Source organism: Oculina patagonica, chromosome 4 (genome assembly GCF_052425735.1).
Source record: "Oculina patagonica isolate OP01 chromosome 4, crgOcupat, whole genome shotgun sequence".
Taxonomy (NCBI): domain Eukaryota; kingdom Metazoa; phylum Cnidaria; class Anthozoa; order Scleractinia; family Oculinidae; genus Oculina; species Oculina patagonica.
Genome location: NC_135761.1, coordinates 17,282,708 through 17,306,163, shown reverse-complemented (window position 1 = coordinate 17,306,163; position 23,456 = coordinate 17,282,708). Strand labels below are relative to the sequence as shown.

At 40.0% G+C, this 23,456-nt stretch overlaps 2 protein-coding genes across 4 annotated transcripts in view; one reads left to right on the top strand and one right to left on the bottom strand.

Annotated features, from left to right (window-relative positions):
• Positions 1-22,720, top strand: part of LOC144649748 (uncharacterized) — a 26,563-nt gene extending 3,843 nt beyond the window's left edge. The window contains exons 2-10 of one of the 3 annotated variants that reach the window (XM_078509327.1): positions 5,044-5,261; positions 6,444-6,590; positions 9,404-9,515; positions 14,889-15,557; positions 17,115-17,197; positions 17,882-18,098; positions 19,051-19,248; positions 20,027-20,096; positions 21,473-22,720. In XM_078509327.1, the coding sequence (XP_078365453.1) occupies positions 5,202-5,261; positions 6,444-6,590; positions 9,404-9,515; positions 14,889-15,557; positions 17,115-17,197; positions 17,882-18,098; positions 19,051-19,248; positions 20,027-20,096; positions 21,473-21,488 (1,572 nt within the window). In that variant the 5' untranslated portion in view covers positions 5,044-5,201 and the 3' untranslated portion in view covers positions 21,489-22,720. Of the gene's footprint in view, positions 1-4,946; positions 5,262-6,443; positions 6,591-9,403; positions 9,516-14,888; positions 15,558-17,114; positions 17,198-17,881; positions 18,099-19,050; positions 19,249-20,026; positions 20,097-21,472 lie in introns of those variants that run through there. The other 2 variants (XM_078509326.1, XM_078509328.1) reach the window with 2 other exon arrangements.
• The window catches only part of LOC144648205 (uncharacterized), a 38,494-nt gene that overhangs the window by 4,584 nt on the left and 10,454 nt on the right, over positions 1-23,456 (bottom strand). The window lies entirely within an intron of this gene.

Genomic DNA, 23,456 nt, shown 5'->3' with positions numbered 1-23,456 from the left:
TGCCATGTTTATTGAAAGACCACGTGATTACGAGTGACGTAACATATATATATGACATCTCCCCTCTAAGCAAATACATGTATGAGGAGTAATAAACATGCTATTAAAATATCAACATTGTCCACAGTTCATTGTCCAAGACCTTATGTCAAAAGTCATTTTAAAACAAGTGTTCTCAGCTGATAACAACAACTCAGCAAGTCAGCATAGCAACATGCAATATACAAAAACTAATAGTATATAAAGTCATCTTGTCTTGGTGCTCGAATAGTACGGCCATATCTTGTTCTGACTACTTCAGGTGTCTTGATGATGGTTCTGTCACTTCCTCTGCTCTGCGTGTTCCCTCTGTCACCTTTCGGACTTGTGACTTCCGGTGTCTTGATGATGTCTCTCCTGTTTCGTCTGTAGAGAGTTCCATTGCTGTTCACAATTACTGATCGAGGGGTGTGAGCAAGTTTTGTAACCGTAGCAGGTTTCCAGCCATTCTTTGCTTTCATTTGAACAGTGTCACCAGTTGTGACAGGAGGTAGTGACTTTGCTCCTCTGTCAAAGTACAGCTTCTGTGATTTCTGTTGAGCTAAGAGCTGGGACTTAGCATCGGTTGGGATTCTTGCATTCAGCAACTGTGTAGCAGTTGGAAGTTTGGTTTTCAGCCTTCTGTTAAGGAAAATTTGAGCTGGAGAGTAGCTCAGTCCAGTGATTGGAGTATTTCTGTTTTCCAGCAAGGCAATGTATGGGTCGGTACCATCTTCATTAGCTTTCTTTAGTACAGATTTGGCTGTTCCAACGGCTTTTTCTACTTGTCCATTTGCTTGTGGGTGCTTGGGACTTGTAGTTGTGTGTTTAAATTCCCATGAATCTGCAAACTGTTTAAATTTCCGGCTTGAGAACTGGGGACCGTTGTCAGAAATGACCTCATCAGGTATCCCATAGCGTGCAAAGGTGGATTTAAGTTGGGTGATGACTTCAGAACTTACGGTGCTGTCGCGCAGCAAGCCAATTTCTACCCATTTTGAGTAATAGTCGACAGTTAAGAGATAGTCCTTTCCACCAAGGGTGAATAGATCGCAGGCGATCTTTTGCCAGGGCCTATCTGGAACTTCATGCTGTATCAGTGGCTCTTTGGTATTGTTCTTTCTATGCTTTAGGCATGAACTGCAATTTGCAATCACATCTGTAATCTGTGCATTCATGTTCGGCCAGTACAGGATGTCACGGGCTCTTCGCTTGCTCTTCTCAATTCCAAGGTGGCTTTCGTGAATTCTTTTAAGCATTTCGGGTCTCAGTCGTTCAGGAACAATCATCTTGTGACTTTTGAAGAGAATTCCATCAGCTTCATGAATTTCCTCTTTGAAACTCCAGTATGGTTTTGCATCAGCAGGTACTTTATTCTTGTGGTCAGGCCATCCTTGTTTGGTCAGCTGTGCAACTGTCTGAAGAGATTGATCTGCCTTTGTTGCTTCTTGAAACTCTTTTAGTTTCTGCTCTGAAATTGGGAGATTAGCTACCAGGAGATGGATTTGCATTTCAATTTCAGCATCAGGTATCCCTTGATTAGTGTTAGTGGTCTCCAGGTGGGCTCTGGATAGTGCATCAGCGATGAACATCAGTTTTCCTGGAACGTACTTCACGTTTAGGTGGTAGTGCTGCAATCGAAGCAGTAGGCGTTGTATTCTGGGTGGTGCTTTGGCAATTGGTTTGGCAAATATTGCTTCTAGTGGCTTGTGATCAGATTCTACTTCTATCTCTTTGCCATACAGGTACTGATGAAAACGTTCGCATCCAAATACTATTGCCAGTGTTTCTTTTTCAATCTGTGCATACCCTTTCTGGCAGTCAGTCAGGGATTTTGATGCATATGCCACAGGCTGATTATCTTGAAGTAACACAGCTCCAAGTCCTGATTGGGATGCATCTACTGAAAGCTTCACAGGCTTGTTTACATCATAGTAGCTCAGTACTGGTTTTGAGGTTAGGACCTTCTTAATTTCATTAAGAGCTTTTTCTTGCTGCTCCTCCCAGTGCCATTGTACCTCTTGCTTGAGTAGGACTCTTAGCGGCTCAGTTAAGGCGCTCATGTTTGGGATGAACTTGCTTAGGTAAGTTACCATGCCTAGCAGGCGCTCCACATCCTTCTTGTTTTGCGGGGATGGCAAGTTAAGGATTGCCTCAATCTTTGATTCATCAGGTTTGATTCCATCTTTGGTAATCTTGTCACCAATGTACACAACTTCGGGAATCTTGATTTCACACTTTTGTTTCTTCAGCTTAACACCTTTCTCGCGGGCTCTCTCAAGCACATTTCTGAGTGCTTTGTCGTGGCACTCTTCATCTTTGCCCCATACAAGAAGATCATCATAGATAACTTCTGCTCCTTCAATTCCTTCAAAGGCAAACTGCATTTTCTTCTGAAATACTTCATTCGAGGAATTCAGGCCAAATGGTAAGCGATTAAACTTGAAACGTCCAAATGGTGTGTTAAAGGTTGTGAGAAGGGAACTAGGGTGGTCTAGCTTAACATGCCAGAAGCCATCTTTGGCATCTAATTTGCTGAATACTTTTGCACCAGTTAACTTGCTAGTTATCTCAGTGGCTGTTGGGAGTTGGAAATGTTCTCTCTTCACTGCTCGGTTCAAATCTTTTGGATCAAGACATATTCTCAGATTTCCATCTGGCTTTTCCACTATCACAATGGAGTTAACCCATTCTGTTGGCTGATCAACTTTCTCTATGGCACCCAACTGTTCCATTCGTTCTAATTCGTTCTTTAGCTTGGGTAGAAGGGTGAATGGAACCTTTCTAGGGGGGTGAATGACAGGCTTAACTTCTGGATTAATTTCAATATGGTGTTCCCCTTCAAGCTCTCCAAGGCCTTCAAATAGGTCATTAAATTCATCAAGGATAGAACTCTTAGTATTGACATCAGCTGTGTCAACAGTTCTGACAAACTTAATTAAGCTCAGTTCCTGACATGCTCTTAATCCGAGTAGGGGGGGGGGGTTGACCTTCAGCTTCAACAACAAAGAAATCAGAATCAATCTGTTTGTCTTTGTACTTACAAATCATTCTGGCCACTCCTAGCACAGGTATTACAGATCCACTGAAGCCAGTGAGTTTTGCTTTAGTTGTCTTCAGCTGCGGTGTTCCTTTGAGCGAGTTGAATACATCCGATGGAATTACATTTGCTTGTGCTCCAGTATCCAATTTAAACTCTACCATGTTGTTGTTCACTTGAAGAGATGCTTTCCATTCTTGCCCATGGTCATCTTTCTGGACTTGACCGATGAATAATTCTTCTAACTCCTCGTCTTCGACAATAGGTTGAGCGGCTTGATCGCTTTCCACTAAATAAACATTCTTCGTGAGACACTGAGATGCGAAGTGGTTTCGATTCTTGCATTTGAGACAGATTTTTCCATAAGCTGGACATTTTCTCGGTGCATGAAGTGTTCCACATCGCTTGCATGCCTTTTGGATTCCATTTTTTGTCTTCGACTGGTCATTTTTATCCTTTCTGTCCTTTGGCGGGAATTTACCACTCGGTGTAGCTTTCTTATCTACATAATCTACACTTTTAGATTCTTCGGTTATCGATTTCGTTTGGCGTTTGGAAAACTCCGACGCTCTGCACATATCAATGGCTTTCTGAAGACTTAAATCGTTTTCTTGCAATAACTTTTCTCTCATAGTGTCGCAAAGTATTCCACAAACGATTCTATCTCGAATTAAGCTTTCACACAGTACGCCAAATTCGCACGTGCTTGCTTTGGTGCGCAGCTCGGTTACATACTGGTCGATGCCTTCGGTCGGTTCCTGAACACAGGTGAAGAATTTGTGCCGTTCAAATGTGATATTCCGCCTCGGATTACAATAGTCCTCAAATTTCTGGAATAGGACGTCGAGCTTTTGCTCCGCGGTCGATAATGAAAATGTGTTGTAAATCTCAAGTGCTTCTTCTCCCACGAGATGAAGAAATATGGCGACTCGTTGCTTCTCGGGTTTCTTCATTGATCCTGAAGCTTCCATGTACAGTTGAAATCGCTGTTTCCACTTACGCCAGTTTTCTGCAACATTTCCCTCTAGACTTAGCGTTGAGGGCGGCTTGAATACACTCATTTTGAGCTAGGTTTTTGTAGTTCAAACTGTGTTTGAATCTACCACTTCTGACACCATGCCATGTTTATTGAAAGACCACGTGATTACGAGTGACGTAACATATATTATGACAGAGACCACGCTGTTTCTATTGTCGCACTCTTTAGCGTGGAGCAGTTAACGAATGAATGAAGACCAGTGACTTGAGACCATTAATATTAACACAAAACATGTATGAGCCATGGTGATTGGTCTGTAATTATAAATTCCGTGTGGTTTAGCAACTGAAAAATGACACAGCTCTCGTGTTGCATCTTCATTTATATAAAAATCAAATTACACGAGTTACTTAAGAAAAAAGGAAGAGTTTTTCGGTGCAATCAGGTTTTGCTAGCCTGCGTTGCAGACGAACAAAACCCCGGTTATATAACCGGAGTTTTGTTCGTCTGCAACGCAGGCTAGGTTTTGTACGCTCTCTGTACATTTTTTGCGTGTACATGTTTTTGTACGCAGGTTATGTCTTTGCAGTTAATTAAAACTTTTCAGCTCACCAGTGAATACTTACTTATGCATATCCTACATGCGTCTGATAGCTTGCCTTTGAACGTAGTTTATTGTGCGGAAATAGAGGATTGTAGATTAAGTCGGTAAACAGAACTCAGTTCTGATCAATTAGTTAATTCTTGATGACAGACATGGAACGGAAATCGAATTTTTCCCCAATGGTCGTACAAATATTACACATTGCACAAAATAAACATGCCATTATAGAAATACCTTTGATATTAATAATAATAATAATACTAATAATAATAATAATAATAATAACAATAATAACCGTAATAATAAAAATAACAATGATGATAATGATGATGATGGCAATGATGATGATAATATTGGAATCGCTATTTCTTCGTTTCCTGACTGTATTTTTTCTATTTTTAGTTCAACCATGGTATTTCCCATACTCTTGCTCTTACGACAATGGTAACTACAACGTGTCTTGGACGTTTAATGAAACCTCAGACAGGATATATTTTAAAGTGGAAGTGAACACTACTGGCTGGGTAGGCTTTGGTCTTGCCAATGAAGCCCCAACCAACATGACAGATTACGATGTTGCTGTTGGAGGAGTGTATGATAATGGGTCATGCTACTTGCAGGTAACACGTTTATGTGACAAATGTATCGGTTTCAGTTTCAGGGAGTCCTTAAACTATTAAGTACACACAAATATATGCAAAGTTTATTTGTCACCTTCACTTTTTTATCTTACAAACTTTTATCGTATAACCTTTCCTGGAGGACAAATGGTAAATTTTCTAGATAATTTGGTTTTTCAGGAAAGAGTTCTTTATACCCGAAGCAAGTCTAGATCATGGCTGGGATTTCATTTATTAGAATGTATGGGTAGTCGTTCCCCCTTCCAACTTGATTTTAACACTCGGGCGTACATGCAAGGTCACACCCCAACAGCCGTACCGGGGTGGGGGGTTGTCCCGCTGTTACAAGACACTAAACTTCCGAGTATGACGTCGTTGAATCCGCCATATTGGATCCACCATTATCTGACTCTTTTCACTCTTTTCTCATGACGTCAAACAAAACATGAATAGATACAAAATTATTTTAAAACAATAATGCTAAATGATAAATATCATAAGAAAGAAGAGATTTGTTCTGAAAATGCGGAATTTTGGTAAACGTGGACGATTCATAAACGATTCTGAGTGTTTTTTTCCCCTGTGTAAGTTAATTTATTTTAAGCTGTAAAAATTTTTTTATCTTTTTCGACAAAATAAAATAGTTGTTGTTGTTGTTGTGCAAGTCAAATGCAAAGGTAACATAACAAGAACCGTTTACAAAACAACTTTCACATCAAAAAGTCACCGAGGAATAAAAAACAGCTACTGAATGTCTTTACATCCCAAAGTAAAGTCAATTTTAAAAGTGTCAAAAAAACTCATAGGGGTTAGCATCCACAACCTTCCCCCAACTTTAATATATGTCCAAGGGTCAAGAATTTTGTGTGACTGAACGGTAAAGTATAATATCAATTTTCACTTTCGTACCACCAAATTAGTGTACCCCGGAAATCGAACCCATACCTCTTCCTCTCAATATGTTAAGTTTAATTTTCTTTTTATCCTAAACTTTTTTATTGTAATTAAATCAAGGCCAACAAATTAGCTTAAAATATTTTTGCCCTTTTTCGTTTTTCTTTTTCTAGTTGTTTAGTTTTTATATAATCATTGTAAATTTTGGAAAAGAATAAATAAATGAAATGAAAAAAAAAATGAAATCGAACTCGATAGCTTAATTTCAAATTTCAATTACTTTAATAGGATTATCTGACAATTGGTCAGGAGCGGCCACAGTTGGATCTTCAGCAGGACTGGATATTGATCAATTGCAGTGAGGACAACGGTGTAACAACTTTATTTTTTTGTCGTGCAAAAAACACCAGTGACGAAAATGATACTGTGGTTGAGGTAACAATTTTAACCTTTCAAAATTCAACATTATCTAGTTACCGTAAAAGCTTCCTTAAGCCCGCTCCCTCCTCTCCGGGGGGGGGGCTTGTTTCTTTTTAGGAGCTTTTGAGGGGGTAGGGAGCTTAATATAGATAGGGTCGTATCAGTTATTTGGGTGCACATCAACGAAATAAAGTGGCCTGTTTCATATTTTATTGATGTTCGATAACACATTTTTACAAAAATTATAGCAACAATAACAAGTTAAGCAAATGAAAGATCATCGCAGTAATGTACTAAACTTGGGCAGTTGATCGAGAAAAGGAAGCCTGAAAAAAAAAATTAGGCTTGAACGGGAATCGAATCCATGACCTCTGAGCAATCAAGCCAACTGGGAGCTGGTCACTTGTGAGTTCGTAATATACCCGTGGATGGAGGAGATATGAAATGAATATATGAAACTCATATATATATATGAGTTTCATATATTCATTTCATAATAACAAGTTAATGTGGAAGAATAATGCCCTTTAAAGCTTAAAGTTGTCTTGTTTTCTTGTTCATAAAGTTTGATGATTTATGATCTAGGAAAGGATGGTGGGCGTCATAGAGATCTTGGCTTATAAAGACTGAACATCGGGGGAGGGGTGGCTTTAGAGAGTGGGGGCTTCAAAAGAGGGGGCTTAGTAGAGCTTTTACCCCGGGGGGGGTACTCCCTATAATGGCCTATACGGGGAGGCTCCGCCCGAAAGGGGTACCTTTTTCAGGCTTCAGGTATATAAAAGGGTAGGGATTTCACGCGTTTAAGTATATGAAAGGGTATGGAAATATGTCATTTGGCTATTTAAAAGGGCCTTTAATTAAAATATTTCAAACAGACGCAATTTATGGCTGTATTATTTTAATTTATTAAGGTCGCGGGGGATACCTACAGCATGAATAAATTCATGAAGGGAAATTTTGCTTGACCTGCATCTTTTAAAACGCTTATTTCTCAGCTGTTATGGATGCGATTAAGCTCAAATTTTACAGAGACATAAAGAATTGATGAAAGATTGTGAATGTCGTCTTTTATCTGGTAGATTGCATTTAACGTCGATGTTATAGCCTCGTGAGTGCCAAATTGGGAAAAACATGATTTTGTGGCAGAGTTTGCGGAACGAGTAGAAAACAGCACACTGGGATCTTGTCAAAAACTAATCAGTCAATACCTCTAGAGTGTCATAACAGAAGCGGATTTTTAAATTTAAAGTTTGCCAGCAAATTACGGCGGTTTAAGTGCGCAAATTTGAATTTAATGTCTTCTACCTCTTTCTAAAAGCGCTCTTTTAAAATTCCGCTTCTGTTATGACACACTACAGTATTCATAGTTTACCAATCTGCAGTGGCAAGTCATGAAGTTTTGTATCCGTGCTGTAGTCTGCCACAAAATTGTCGGAAAAGTCAAAACTTTGAGATTTCCGAAGGTGTCCCGGCCTAAATACGATCATTTTGCCAAGGAGAGATGTAATTATGGTAATTATATTCCACGCTTTTACGGCGAGAACAATGCGTTTTTTAATAGGACACGATTGTTTATGCCGAATATTTTTGTGATTACTCTGAGTTGCAGAAATATTCAAATTTAAATGAAAATAAGCTCAAAGACTTCCTACAATCTATATGAACGTATATCGCTAAGTGTTGTTTAAATTGGTTAAAATATCAAAGAAACAGGATTTTTTTACAAATCACGCGCACGCGCCCATATTTTTATCCAGTCATAAATATCTCGTAAAGTTGTCGATGTCAGTCGTTGTACTTCGTGCATACGCTTTAAATAAATGCATAATGATGAGCCTAAGGTGTCCCCCGCGACCTTAAGAGCTACATAAAAATGACAAGAAAACGTCCTATTTTAAGGCCATGTTATGTCTCTTAGGTATATGAAAGGGGTACCTTTTTTCAGTTAAAGGTATACGAAAGGGGTACAATTTCTGTCAAAAATGGTATATAAAAGGGTAAGGGGTTAGAACTTGGGGCGGAGCCTCCCCGTACAAAACTTTTTGGAGTACCCCCCCCCCCCGGGGCTTTTACATAAATTATGTTTACTGTCAATCATGACTGCAGTCTACTATTTCGTTGTTTTTGGTGACAGCTTGGTTAAATGTCTTGAACGCCATGGTTTCGACTTTTTTAATTGCTGTTTTTGGGCGCCGTGGTTCAGAATATCAAGAATGAGTTGGGGGCACGACAGACAAACTTTCATCTCTTAAAAAAATCTCTCAACTTTGGCGTGAGCTCGGGTTTGTCGCAGCACTGTCAAATTGGGCTAGATAGAGTGAACTGAAATATGTTAACTGGAATTGAAAACCGTACTGGTTTTTAAGGTGCACTAACTTCACTCGCAGATGTCGGTGCTTTTTTATCTTCTGCTCGCTAGCAGCTGAGACTATTAAGACAAATATCTTCCTTGGACGATGAAGGAAAGTCCATGGGAAATTCTCTCACTTTAATTCATCCCTTCATTCCTTTAATTGTCCTTCAATTCTCTTGTTTCAGGTTGTCGGAAGCTCACCAATTACATCTGTTTTCTTACCATTTAGCGTTTAGAACACAATGCGAATATTTTTGTACCATAGTTTTGGACAAACAATTCTTTGTTTATCTCCTGATTACGGTATTGACGATGCTGACACTGTTTTTTGCTCCAGTTTCTATCAGAAAATAAAGAAGTCAATTTGAGAATAATCGATAACTGAGCTGCTGTGTTATAGAAAGTAATGATCTAAGTCAGGGATAGGTGAACAATGAATACATTGTATCAATTATGTTGTGCATTGTTTCCACAGGAAGGGAAGTCGATTTATATAATATGGGCCTATCATGATACCACTGATGTTACAGATATGTCGTTCCCTCAGCACACAGTTCGAGGTTTTGACAACAAAACACTCTGTCCAGGTAAGATAGAAAAGCCTTTATTTGATAGTACTCAGTTACATTTAACATGGTCGGTGAACTGGTGGTTGTGCAACTGTACATTATCACCCACTTTGTTTCAAATAATCGTCTTTAGCGCACTTCCAAATATGGCAAACTACGTATAGTTAACAATAATCCTGCGAAATCGCGCGGAATATCGCCTGATACTTAGCCGACGAGGCCGTAGGCCGAGTTGGCTAAAATCAGACGATATTCCGCAAGATTGAGCAGGATAATTGTTTTATTATTCAACAAATTGTCAACAAAACACATTTTGCAGAAAGAAAAACTGTAATTATGGACGGCTTTACAAGATTTCGGACGAATCTTCACAATCTACGTATATCGCAGGATATCTGTTATGTGCGGATGACAGATAACGCAGGATAATAATGCAGGATATCTGTTATGTACCGATGAAAGAAAACACGTAATTACTCACCATATATGGCATCTTGTCGATTTGCTAACTAGGAAATATTTTGTAAGGTATTTAGAGGGGAAAAGTTTATTAAAATTTTAACATGTCTAACTAGTAATTTACCTATGACTTTAGCTGAGACTTCTACGTCATCGAGTCCATCAATCAGTGTAAGCGTGGGTGCATCAATCAGTGTAAGCGTGACTTGGTTGCAAAATTGCAGTTACCAACTCAAGGAAGTACGACCACGTGACTCCACTTCTCCGTCAGCTAAACTGGCTGCCTTTAAAAGAATTACTAGCCTTTAGAGATTTTAAATACACACCAACTCATTGGGGGTAACTGGGTCTTTATTGCCTAGAGACCAAACGCGATTCCCCCCTTAGCAGGGAGAGAAATAAATTTTATACATAAAGAAAAAAAAAATTGATTCGCTAACACGCTACTTATGCTGTTTGCTCGCTGATCGCTTAGGAATTGGAAATGAATAGAGGCATGGGACTCGCCGTCATTTTACTGCCTAGGCGTGGCGTGGAATTTCCGCCGCGGTATTTAATTGTGATAAACAAGCTAAGTCTATCACTCACTAAATACGCACCAACTCATTGGGGGTAACTGGGTCTTTATTGCCTATTGCCTAGAGACCAAACGCGATTCCCCCAAAACCCCCAAAGAGTTGGTATGCAATGCTCAGTGAGTTATAGACTTACTCATTATGTTTATAGCTATCAGTTTGTACTGAAGCGAAGTGTCAAGATAACGTTCGTAGGCATTAGAAAGCCAGTCTCCTTGAAGCTTAATATAGTGGCCGGGAACACCACAGTTAAGCGCAAAGGTGGCTCCTCCACGTCGAAAGGAGTGTCCAGAGTACATGGAGCTGTCAACACCGCATTGTTGTAGCGACTTTTTAAGTTTATTAGTAAATGTAGCGTAGGTTAGTGGTCGCACTTGTTCCCCGGTTATGTACACGAAGGCAGGACCATTTAGGAGCGTGCCCGAATCATGCCGGCTTAACAATTTAAACGCTTGTGTAACTGCTGCATGCGGGCAGAGAGTGGAGTGTTCTATCCTTGGGACGGGCACCAGCAAGGTGCGATTACGATACTGGATAGTCTTAGACCAGCGCACAATGAGCAGGAGGCCCCATTTACAGACGCGAATATCGCACATGCGTAAGTGTTTCTGAGGGTCGAATGAGCCCGCCGACGCGATGAGTAGATTAGACTTCCGAAAGAAGGAGAAAAAGGCGATGACGCAGGCAGCCCAAAATGTCGCATCTAAAGAGTTAGTGAAGTGTCCCGTGGATTTTGCGTAAAAGGTCTGGTGTAATTGGAAGCTTTTGCCGTACAGCGTTGCCATGTAGGCGCTTGATGCCACGCATAAGCAGGTCTTTCTGAAATTTAAAGAACGGTTCTTGCAGAGGGTTAGGGAATCCACTTTGTAGGTGTACGATGCGCACGACATTTAAATAACATGGAATGCTAGAGGCGGAGAGGGTCCTGACCAGGAAGACGACATAACGAAGCAAATGATGAGAAGAGCATGGAACCGGAGTGTAACCAAAGTAGAGACAAAAACGCAAATAGGCACGAAGTTGAGATTTATAGGTAGCTGTGGTTGACTGTGCGAAAGCCTGCCCGCGGTATTTCCTCAACTCGACATCAAGTTGCTGTTCCTGAGCCTGTACTGCACCAGTGAAGGTAATGCGACAAAGGCATTATGTGACAGATGTGGCGTGACTTGTGGTCGTATCGCTAGGGGGAGGTTAACAAGTTTCTTTACAAAGACCTCACAGTGCGTAGGGTCATGTAAACGGGAAATGGCATCGGCTATAGTGTTAGACGCTGTGGGAATGTATCGTGCCGTGACACGAAAGTTGTACGTAGCTGATAGCCAGAAAATTTTGCGCAGCCATTGCATTGCGAGCTGGTTACCAGAAGTGCCCTTGTTGATCGCGCTTAATGTTGTTGTGTTATCAGTTCGCACAGTAATCCACTTATCGCGAAGATCATCTTTCCACCGCTCGAGGGCCACGAGAACCGTAAATGTTTCTTGCAAATTGATATGAATGTTCGCCATACTGGGATAGTCTATGGCCCAATTGACGTAGAACCAGTCTCCTCGAAAAAATCCGCCTCCGCCAATCGGGCAGGCGTCGGTTGAGAACTCTTCCGTGGAAACTGGCTCTGAGTCTACGAAAAAGGTTTTGCCATTAAAGACGCTTAAAAACTCTGTCCACCATTCCAGATCGGCTCTCATTTGTGACTTAATCCGGGCGTGATGATGTGGGCGACGCATGTGGTTAACAGTGTCAATCATACGCCGTAAGAATGTCCTTCCGCCGAACACAACGCGTGCGGCAAAATTAAGCTTGCCTACGAGAGACTGCAACTCTCGTTTTGTGATAGATCGCTTCGCAGTTGTTTCGCTAAGTAACAATCGCAGCTCGCAGAGTATGCGTTCGGGCAATGTTAGTTGCCTACGCACGGTGTCAATTTCAATGCCTAGAAATGTCAATCGCTGACAAGGGCCTACCGCCTTGTTCCAGTTGATTTGAAACCCGAGTTCGCCTAAGAGTTTAATCAGTTCTTGATACGCTTGTTTACATTCTTGCGCGGTGTCAGAAATAATAAGAAAATCATCAAGATAAGCGAGTACCGTAAATCCCCGCCGTTCCATCATGCGCGTGATTGCTTGTGTTAATCTATGAAAAATTTCCGGACTTTTTGCGGCTCCAAATGGAAGTTTGCAGTCATATAGATAAGTGAGCGTGCTATCACCACGGAAATGCCATGCGAGTCCTGTTGCGGTGTAGTTGGACGGATGAATTGGCACGTGTCGATAAGCACTTTTGAGGTCGATTTTTGCGAGATATGCGTTACTCTTGATAAGTGATACCGCTTTGTCGACTGTCACGTACGAGTAGTGCTGTTTCGTGTCAGAGTACGAATTAACGTTGCTGTGTTGCGGTCTGCTGCAGTCGTGGATAAGACGGATATTGTCACTGTCAGGTTTTGGTATTGCTCCTAGCGCACTCACTATAGTAGGTTTTGCAGTTGTAACAATGTAATTGCCGTGTTGCATTTCTTCGCGTATCGCTTCTTCAACCTTGTCGCGAACCTCTTGCCCAGTTGCCGATTTGTAATTTGCCACATCTGCTGGTCGCAATTCAGAGTCACGCGATACAATACGAAAGCCTTCCGTAAGTCTTGTTAACAGATAGTCGCGGTCAATATCATTTGTCAAATTTTCTGTCCAGGCGTTAATGTTATTGGTCAGCGGAGATGGGTGTAAAAAGGAACTGGAGCCGAGTCATGTGCGTTGAGCGGACATCGTGGGTGGATGTTCGTGTTGAGGGTGGGGCTGTGAACAATTTGCCACGAGGCATACGTGTTGAAAGCGGCATTGGGGTCAATTGCAGCCGGTCAGAGAGTTAAATTGGCGGCAGATAGGCTTGACAAGATGCGGTTGGCGGTCGGAATTGTAGCGTGGGTTGGCGTTGGGCCTGGCCAGATTTTGATTAATCTGATTTACTGCACGACGTTTAATGAGAAAACGCGTATGGAGATGCTGCGAGTCGCTGCCCCAGCGAAACCCGTACTGGTGCTGAAGTTTGCGATATTCGTTGTCGTAGATGACAACAGAGGCAAGGGTGTGGGACTCTAGCAGTTCCGCTACTTTCACTGTATATGAAAGGTAATCTGCAATTTGCGACGTGCCTGAAAGTTTTCCGGTGTTTGTTAGCTGGTGCATAATTCTCGCGTTTGCGGCAACCCACATTGACAATGAAATGTTTTCTAATTTTGGTTTGCTTCTGGGAGCACGTAGTACAATGCGAGCACCAGTGGACCCACCAATTTCTTGCTCGTCTTCAATGGAGCCATCGTAAGATCCAGTGCTCACAAAATCGGGAATTAAAAAAGGTTTTTCCTCACCTCCTTTCTTGCCTTGCGCTGGTTGCTGGGTTCCAAGGAACACTTGGGGATTGTTGTCCACTCTTTCCAGTGGCTCAGAGAATGGCTGCTCCGTGGCTCCAAGAGTAACTAACGGGTCATCTAGTGATATGCCTCCGATCTTCTTTAGCAATTCCTCCAGGCCGGAGTCGTTTGCCAATGACTTGGTAGTCACGGGGCCGGTCTCGCTCGATTTCGTCTTCTTAGACTCGTCGCTTTTCCCTTTGCTATCCAGTAGTGCCACGGCTTGCAACAGGAGTTTCCTTTGCCCAAGGGTTAAATCCAGCGTCGCAACATCGTCCTTATTAACCAGCTTTAAAGCCTCCTGGCTATCAAGGTCGTTTTTCTCCAGCTGTTCTATTGTGCCCTCCTTTAGACCAGAAGTTTGGCACCACTGTTTGAAGTCAAAGCTCGTCATTGCAAAAAAAAATTGATTCGCTAACACGCTACTTATGCTGTTTGCTCGCTGATCGCTTAGGAATTGGAAATGAATAGAGGCATGGGACTCGCCGTCATTTTACTGCCTAGGCGTGGCGTGGAATTTCCGCCGCGGTATTTAATTGTGATAAACAAGCTAAGTCTATCACTCACAGTATTAATGTACAAATGTCTAAATAATTTAGCACACAGTTATTTAAGCAACAAGTTTTGTAAAAGATCTGATGTTCATGGACGAGAAACCCGGCAACACCAAAGCTTGCATATTCCGCTGTTCAGGACCGCAGCAGGCCAAAGAACATTCACCTACAGAGCCGTAAATCTCTGGAACTGCCTAGACATTAAAATCAAAAACGCTGAATCTCTGAACTCTTTTAAAACAAATAACCTTAGGAACCATCTTCTTTTAAATTTTTAATCATTAATTAATGTAATTTTAATTTTGTTTGTAAATATTAGAGTTAAGTGGGTTTTTTTATTGTAAATAGTAAATAGCTGACTATTAAAGTTCTTATCTTATCTTATCTTATCTTATCTTAGGAGGATCGACTACTTCATCAGCTGCAGGAGGAATGACTACTTCATCAGCTGCAGGAGGAATGACTACTTCATCAGCTGCAGGAGGAATGACGTTTACTTCATCAGCTGCAGGAGGAATGACTACTTCATCAACTGCGGGAGGAATGACTACTTCATCAGCTGCGGGAGGAATGACTACTTCATCGGCTGCGGGAGGAATGACTACTTCATCAGTTGCAGGAGGAATGACTACTTCATCAGCTGCTGGAGGAATGACTACTTCATCAGCTGCAGGAGTAATGACTACTTCATCAGCTGCAGGAGGAATGACTACTTCATCAAATGCAGGAGGAATGACTACTTCATCAGCTGCAGGAGGAATGACTACTTCATCAGCTGCAGAAGGAATGACTACTTCGTCAGCTGCAGGAGGAGCGTCTACTACTATTATTATTATTAATCCTTCATCAGCTGTAGGAGGAAGTGGAGCATCTGTCACATCCTCACCAGGCGGAGGAGGAGGAGGTGGGGCATCTGTCACTCCATCAGCAAGCGGAGGAGGAGGAGGAGGAGGAGGGGCATCTGTCACAACAACAGCATCAGGCGGCGGAGGAGGAGGTGGTGGAATGTCTACTACAACTACCCAAACAACAGCCACTTCAAGTAGCGTTGTTGTAAACAAAACACCAGGTGAGTTTTTTATACTGAAAGGGTTTACATACAGTTGTAAAAGAAGAGTAGGCTTTTTCCAGTGACAAGAAACTCATGAGTACTGAACGTAGGATAAGATTTGCTTGTCAAACAATGATGAACTGTTAAAATTCCCTCCCTTTATTGGTACTTGGGATGATTAAAATAGCACTGATGTACATAAAAGGATGGATTATCTGAACCAATAAGAGTAGAAAGGTTTCCTTATCGACCACTCAGTTTCTGAACCAAAACTAATAATGATATGCCTTGCTTCCATTCTTGAATGATTCATTGTACTTTTTGTTGCCATGGTGGCTCTCGATCATTTTGACTCAGTGGTTTTAATTTGACGACCGCCATTAAATTTTAAACTGCTAGGCCATCACGTGACCCACTTGTCACAACATTATGGGCTATAACTTAAAAATGCCAGAAATAGAAAGTTTCAGGCCCCTGACATTAAAGAATGTGATTTTAGAATGGTTTAAATTTTTGAAAAATTAAGGAGATCTGTATGGAAAAAGTTGATGGAGGACAAAAACGTACCCTCCAGCAACATTTTCCAAAAGCCAATCTTTATATTTTCCAAAAATTCAAACTGTTGTATAACCTTACTTTTTAGTACCAGAAGCCTCATTCTTGGCCAAATTGCTATTTTTGACACGCTCTTTCTTTTTCTGGCATTATTTAAAGGGACTATGTCACGGATTTTAACAGATTTTTGAACAGCCAAAATTTATATTTGTGTCGTAGGAAACTTAAAAATAATAGTCCATTTTTAATAAAAATTGCTATTTTAGAGCACTAAAACTGTTCAAAAGCGCATTTGACTGCGGATGGCTCGGATGGAATTGGATTGAAATTTGAAAATGTTAGCCAACGTTTTCAAGTTGTTTCCGCGCGCCTTCAAAAAAAATCGATATTTATACACCATTTTAATAAGTCGAGACACCATTTTGATTATTTAACTTTCCGCGAAAGACGTTGTTAATGAAATATTCATCTACGCCTCGACTTATTAAAATGAAGTATCAGCCATTGTAATAAGCCGAGGTGTCATTTTAAATGTTTTATTAATGACGTCAATCGCGGAAAAATAAAATATTAAAATATTAAAATGGTGTATAGGCAAAGTTTGATTTCGAACCCAATATAAAGGTTATATCTTCAGTTAAATGTTTAAAGATAATGTTTTTCATGGGTAAAGTTGCCTACAACTTATTTCAGAACAGTTTAGACTAAAAACACATACCCTTTAAGTTATAGCCCATAATATAAAAATTAGCAAAAAGTTTGGTCACGTGACCCCAACTGCAAATGGGACTATTGTTCCTATAAACGAACAAGTAGTACAAGAGCTTGGATTTTGGCTGGACGTTCACAAAAAGTAATAGCTTAGAAAAAAAAAATGGAGGAAGAAGCAGTTTGCAAACCAGTGCAATATTGTAACCCCTTCACAGGTTGTCCAATAAGACAACCTAATTCTAGCAAGAGCAAAAGATATTTGTTTTGTTTTGATCTGACTTTCGAATGATGTTCTCTTTTCTTTATCAGGTCCAACGGTTGCTTTAACCCTAAAGGTCACAACTGCTTGCAGTGGCAATGTGCAGACCTTAAATGTCAGCCTGCAGATTGATGTAAGTAACTATAAAACACTTAACATGTCCAAATCAAAGGGAAGGAGGGTTCTCGCTGCACTGAGGGGTAGCATTTGAGTCTTTTTGGTATCAAAATGGGGTAAAGATTTTTTAAGCCTTTTTTACAGGTCTGAAATATAGAGTATAAATTTTTTTTGGTCAGTTCTGAGATAAGGAGTAGAGATAAAAAATCACTTATTTTGGTCTAAAATGAAGAAAAGGTTTCACGAAAGAAGGTCACACACTGTGTGACCCTCTTCCTTGAGTTTCTTTCTCTTCCTTGGGTTGGCAACCCAACAGATCTGTAAGGGAAGTACTCTCACCTTCAGGGCATATCAACACCATTACCATTCCGATTTATTAATCTATCATTTAGACCGTTAACTCATGTTTTTACCATTAACGATATCATCTTACATTCTTGTTGCAAATCATAATGAAAAATACATACATGATGATCATTACAATCGTGCTAATTAAGAAAAGAGAGATGAGCTGTGAATATCGAACAAGAGTTAATTGCGTTAAATGTACGTACGTGCACCCAACTGAAACTGTAACTGTCACAAATTATTAGCATTTATTTTAGCTTTATAGCTAAAATAAATAGCTAAAATAAATAATATCATGCTATATTTCTACATATTTTAGCTTTAACACGTAATTTTTTTTTCTCTTTTTCAGATCTTAGGAATTTATGTTAAAGCAGGATTTTCGGTAAAGTTTGTAAAAACCAAGAGCATTAGCTGCAATTCTCCCCTCAATATGGCATTAGATATGTCTTTTTACAGCCCGATTCCGGAAGGAAAAACCATTCAAGGGGTGTTCGAGGAAGCACTCAAGAACGGATCAATTCGCAATTTAACAACGAGCAACACAGAAGCCACCTTTACGTTTATTGGTAAGTAACTTATTTGCAGTGGCCATGGTTAGTAGTGGTTATAGTTGCGGATGGCTCACTTACATCACTAAAGGAGTGATGTTCACTTGAGTGTCGAAAACATCTAAGTGATTGGTTTAAAAACCGCGCGCCACGTTTTCAATCTATCAGAAGTAAAACCAAAACCAAGCGTGACTCCCTCGCACACGTTTACACGCGCTTCGTGCCGGCTACCTGTATCTGATTCAAGTTTTTATTGGTTCACTTGTTTGTTTTTGGCCAGTGTGTTTTCTTCGGGTTTGGTTTTGCGACAGTTATTTCAAAATGCTCTCCAACATTGGCAGTATTTCGGCCAAACACATATTGCTTGTGCAAGTTGGTTTAAGCCATAATTGGAAAAATAGATCCCCCGGATAATCTCTTACGTGACTACGTGCAATCGAAATAAAAGTCTTAAATAGCCTTATTATTTTGTAAAACACTTGCCGCTTTTGTAAAACACTTGTTGCTTGCTTGTTTGTACGGGCAATAAATGAACCATAATATGTATCTTATTAACCAGCCACGGCCGCGGGCTGTTATGGGAAAATATCGGCCCTTCTTCAAGGGTAGCAAAGGTTTTATGGGTGACACGTGAAAAGGGCAAAAATTAGTCCGTCTTTGGCTTGTTTTCTTTCAATACGGCTGAGTAAGCTTGGTTAAAAATTAAAAAGAAATACATTACACGATTTTATGATTAAAAAAGAGCTGTTAATTTAAAGCTCTTAATCTCTGTCTACCAACACCAATTGTAGTGCCAATATTGAACCATGATTGGCTCTTTTAGTAATAAGCCCTTTCAGATGTCTTAATCGTGCAATGAAAAACTACAGGGACCCAAAAAACACAAGCAAACAAAGAAAAAAAAAAACGAATATACACCTGAGATAAATGATTCATGCATTTATGTTTTATCATACTTTTTCATGTTTAGGAGCCACTATAAAATACAAGCCGAAAGCTGGGCAATGCCAACAAGTCTGCTGTGATGGAGCAGGTGGGGAAATGATTGTAGTCCCAGAATGCACTCCGGTGGATAAATGTGAAGGAATTTTGCTTAAAGAGAAGAAAGAGGACGGACATTGCCCTGGGGATCCCAAAGGCACTTGCACCGTGGAGTGCGACGACGATGGTAAATTTTGTGAATTTATTTGCATACTTTGCAAAAGGGAGATCGTCCTTGATAGCATAATCTGCAGCTGGTATTTAGAAATTCGCGTTAAAAACACATTATCATAACTAGAAAGATTTTGCAAAATTTACTTTTAATGTCCAATGTGAAAGGAATCAGGTTAAAACCTGTTTCAATTCTTTGCTTTTTGCAACCCCAGCTACAGAAATGTCTGTGACTGTGGCACGTCTCGCTACACAGCTTTACAACTGTTTTTCAATAGGAAATATCTCGTTTAAGGGGCTATGTCACCATAGGTAAATTCGTCTGTGCCAAATTTCCTCTTAATTGAAGTAAATCACAGATCAGAATAATAGTTTATCAAAGTAGAAAAACGCCAACGAGAGAAATAAACAAAGAAAAACTTGGAGAACTGGCTGCAATTGAGAAAGACTGAGATGGATTGTAATTGACAAACAGTTAAAAATAATGAGGCTTAATTTTTCACGTGTCATCTCTGACATTGTCCCTTAAATATTTCACGTTTCTCTCATATTTGGTAAGAAAGTATAGATATTTATGTATTTTACAAAGAAAATATAAAACGGCCGGTCGTTTCTTTTAACGTAGCCTTAGGCAAACACTCGGGAATTATTTTACGCTGGAGACAAATAAAAAAAGGCGAGCGAGGGGAAATAAGCAAAAATGCACACAGAATGCAGTTTTTTTTATTCTTAAAAAAATGATTTCTTGTTGGTGTAATGGCGATAATTAATTGAGTTGCTTTTTTTGTATTCAGATTCCGGAGGTATTCACAACTCGCCAAACTTCGCTGCAGTTGTTCTGCTGGCCATTGCAACGTTTGTCAAGTGAGTAGCAAACTAAATAAACGGCATGCAGTGCATGCAGAAGCGATGACGTTTCACAAAGGGTCTAACATAATTGAGGGCGGGATAAAGACTGTTATCCAATTGCAGTGTACATTTTTTAAACCTAAGAAGCAATGTTGGTGATTGTCTAAATAGCATAGTTAGGATATGATGGAATTCAAAAAAAATACAGAATTAACAGTAGGCAGGCCAAGGATGCAAAGTTAATAATACATTTTCTTCGTAGATTTGCTCAATTGAACAACAGTGGATTGCGTTATATTGTAGTGTGTGACTTCCGATAAACGACATACGATACGCGGGAGCTAGCTTTTAAGCTGCGAGAAAGGTCAAACGGTCTCTTGCCCACGGCGGCCCTTATTATTATTATTATGAGAGTTAGAAATTTCTGTCTACTAATTCTAATAGATCCCATCATATGTAATTAGTCTCTTTCGTTTATACATTGTAGTGTTCCATTCTAACTGCACGGGAGTATTTTGCTTTTGTGTTCTATACGGCGATTTCTTGTTATCAAGTTAAACTTGATTTCTGTTCGACCGAAACAGACAAAAAGACAAAAAGATCGGGTCGGTCATGCGATGGCAATAAGCGATTTCCTGACGTCATCGCTTAAAAAAATAATGCCAATTTTGCAACAGCTGTTATTGAGCTTAAACCCAGTAGACGGGTGTCATCCAGAAAAGGGACATGGTGAGAGGGGGGTAGTGGAAAATGGTAGTGGGAGGGGAAGTGGTATACCAACATGCCTTTTTTTAGATCAAAGGGGTCTATGAGCCACTCGATGGAAGGACATCGATGGAAGGACGGAAGGATGGAAGGCTAAACTTCCCCACTATACTCGTTCATGCATTCACGAGTAAAAACTACCCAATATACCCAGGACACCCAAAAATGCTTCCCAAAAAAGTTACTAACTCATTGCCTATTCATAGTTAATTTATTGCCTGCATAGTACTATGTTCGTCATCTTTGATTCGCAATCTTGCCAAAATTAACTAAGATTGTGAATGTAACTGCAAGAAAGAGGATAAATCAAAATGTCCCAAAACATGGCTACCATGAAAAATTTCTATCGTTAAAAAATGTTCAGTGATAGATTTTAGCAAAATTCGCTTAATACATTGCGTATTCAGTGACCGTCCGCTCGCGATCGGCCAAAACCTGTGCATAGTTAAACCGGTTTACTTAGCCGAAAATACTTGATCATACCAGAGGAAGAATCACTTGGCAGTTGGTCGGAAGGTTTCCAAATGAATTATGGTAGGAATCGGCGCGAGCTGCAACGATGAATTATTTTAATTTATGATAAGTACTCTTAAATAACGTTTCTGTCTTATCTGTTTTCTCCACAGAACGATATTCTATTAAAGGAACAAGTAAAGAAACAAACCACAGCCTTGCAGGAGAAGGCGGAAACAAATGTACAGTTTTTACACCACATGCATCTCACGAGAAAAGTTGCTTCACACAAAAACTCTTTCTTTGATTATTTCCCTTTGAGACCTGGCAGCGAAAAACAACTCTGACATCGCCAAAGGCATGTGGCCGATAGACTGAATAGGATTGTTTTATAACTCGACAAGTTTTTCACCCTGAATTCCTGTTTGCTTTTAATTCTAGGCAATGCAGTTTAATTTAGGTCATAGAGATTTAGATCATAGATTTTTCTTAGTTTTTAAACAAACATACATACACGTGATAAATTGGGGGCTAAAAAATACAACTCGCCATCTTTTACAGTGAAAAATGGAGGTAACATCAGGGACGTAACCAGACTTTTGCATAGACGAGGCAAGATCTTGCCTGGAGGTTCTGGGAGCATGCTCTCCAGAACATTTGAAGAGCTAGTAGCTCTGAATCTATTTCTTAAACATTTTTCATAAGGCATTTCTGGAAAAAAAATCAATCTTGTTTAATTGGGGAATATTTTCCCAACTAAACATATTTTGTTTTTAATTTTGGGTAAAAATTAAGACGAGGCAAGTGCCTCGTCTTACCTCTTGCTAGTTACGGCCCTGAACATCTTTTCCGTAAAGAGAACAGTTTCTTTTTTGCGGAGTGGTCGGTCATGTACAAGGTAAAAAAGTTTTGATTATTTTCCAGTCAGAAATTCATGCATATCGAGTTCTACGGCATAACAATGTATTATATATCGTACTCAATAAAACCAAACGCATTTTGCCATAATTTAGCGACAATAAAACAATCGATAATGACCAGTTAATGTAAATTAGGGAGTTGATTTTATCTAAGTAAAACGTGTGTGAATCTTTTCATAGCAAATTCATTTGTGGGTCTCGATGGGGTTGCAAAACGTGACGTTTCGGGGACACGGTGGAACCGCGTTGGCTAAAAACGGTCCAAAATAGCACTGATTTAGTCAGTTAATGAACAATTAACTGACAACTGGCAACGTACAGTAAACTCGCATCACTAATTGTTTGACCCATTTAGTGGAAATATCGCATTTCAATACGCGATGTAAACAGATTAGTATATATGAAATAGTTTAGTCTATATTGCATTAACCCACCCTGCACAATATTCTGTATAACATAACAAGCTTTCATTAAATAAAAAAAAGTGTGTGCAAATAAACGAGGAAAATTGCAGTTTTGGTTTTTTTTCTTGTATTACAATTGGGGCTGACAGATGAGAACTGTTACCACACCAAAGTTTGACTCCGAGCAACCAGTATCCGATCTGGAATGAACGTACAAATCGAGTGGAAATAGGGTTGGGGGAGGGGGAGGGGGGCAAACAGGTAAACGGATCGAGGGATTTGGCTAAGAAAATACGCCAGGGGTATCTTATCGAACAAAATCGAACCAGTCCAACTCAATCGAACACCAATCGTTTGATTGGGTTCATTTAACGAACAACATCGAACATCTAATTGCTGTGAGTTCGAACAGACGTACCTTATCGAACTTAATTTGGTTCGATTTTGTTCGAAAGCAGGAGTTTGATAATCGAACGTTCGATTAATTAAGTACGATTGTCGACCGTTCGGAAATCGAATGTTTGATTGTGTTTGTCGACGCTTTACATGATGCAGTTACGTTACCTGCGAATCAGAAATAAGCAATGATAGAAAACTTCTTGAAAAATCGGCATAAAAAACATAGACAATCCATTGCAGTGAAACAAAGGCACAGAAAATTTTGAAGTAATGCAGATATGGATTTGAACAAAAATAGAGGCAGGTCAACGGATTGGGCCAAATATATATCACAAATTGGTGGACTTGGGTACCTTTATTCACCTCCTTTATTAGTTAGAAAAGCCACGAGTTTTGTTTTTTACTGTTTTTTGGCTTAATTATAATTGTTGCTC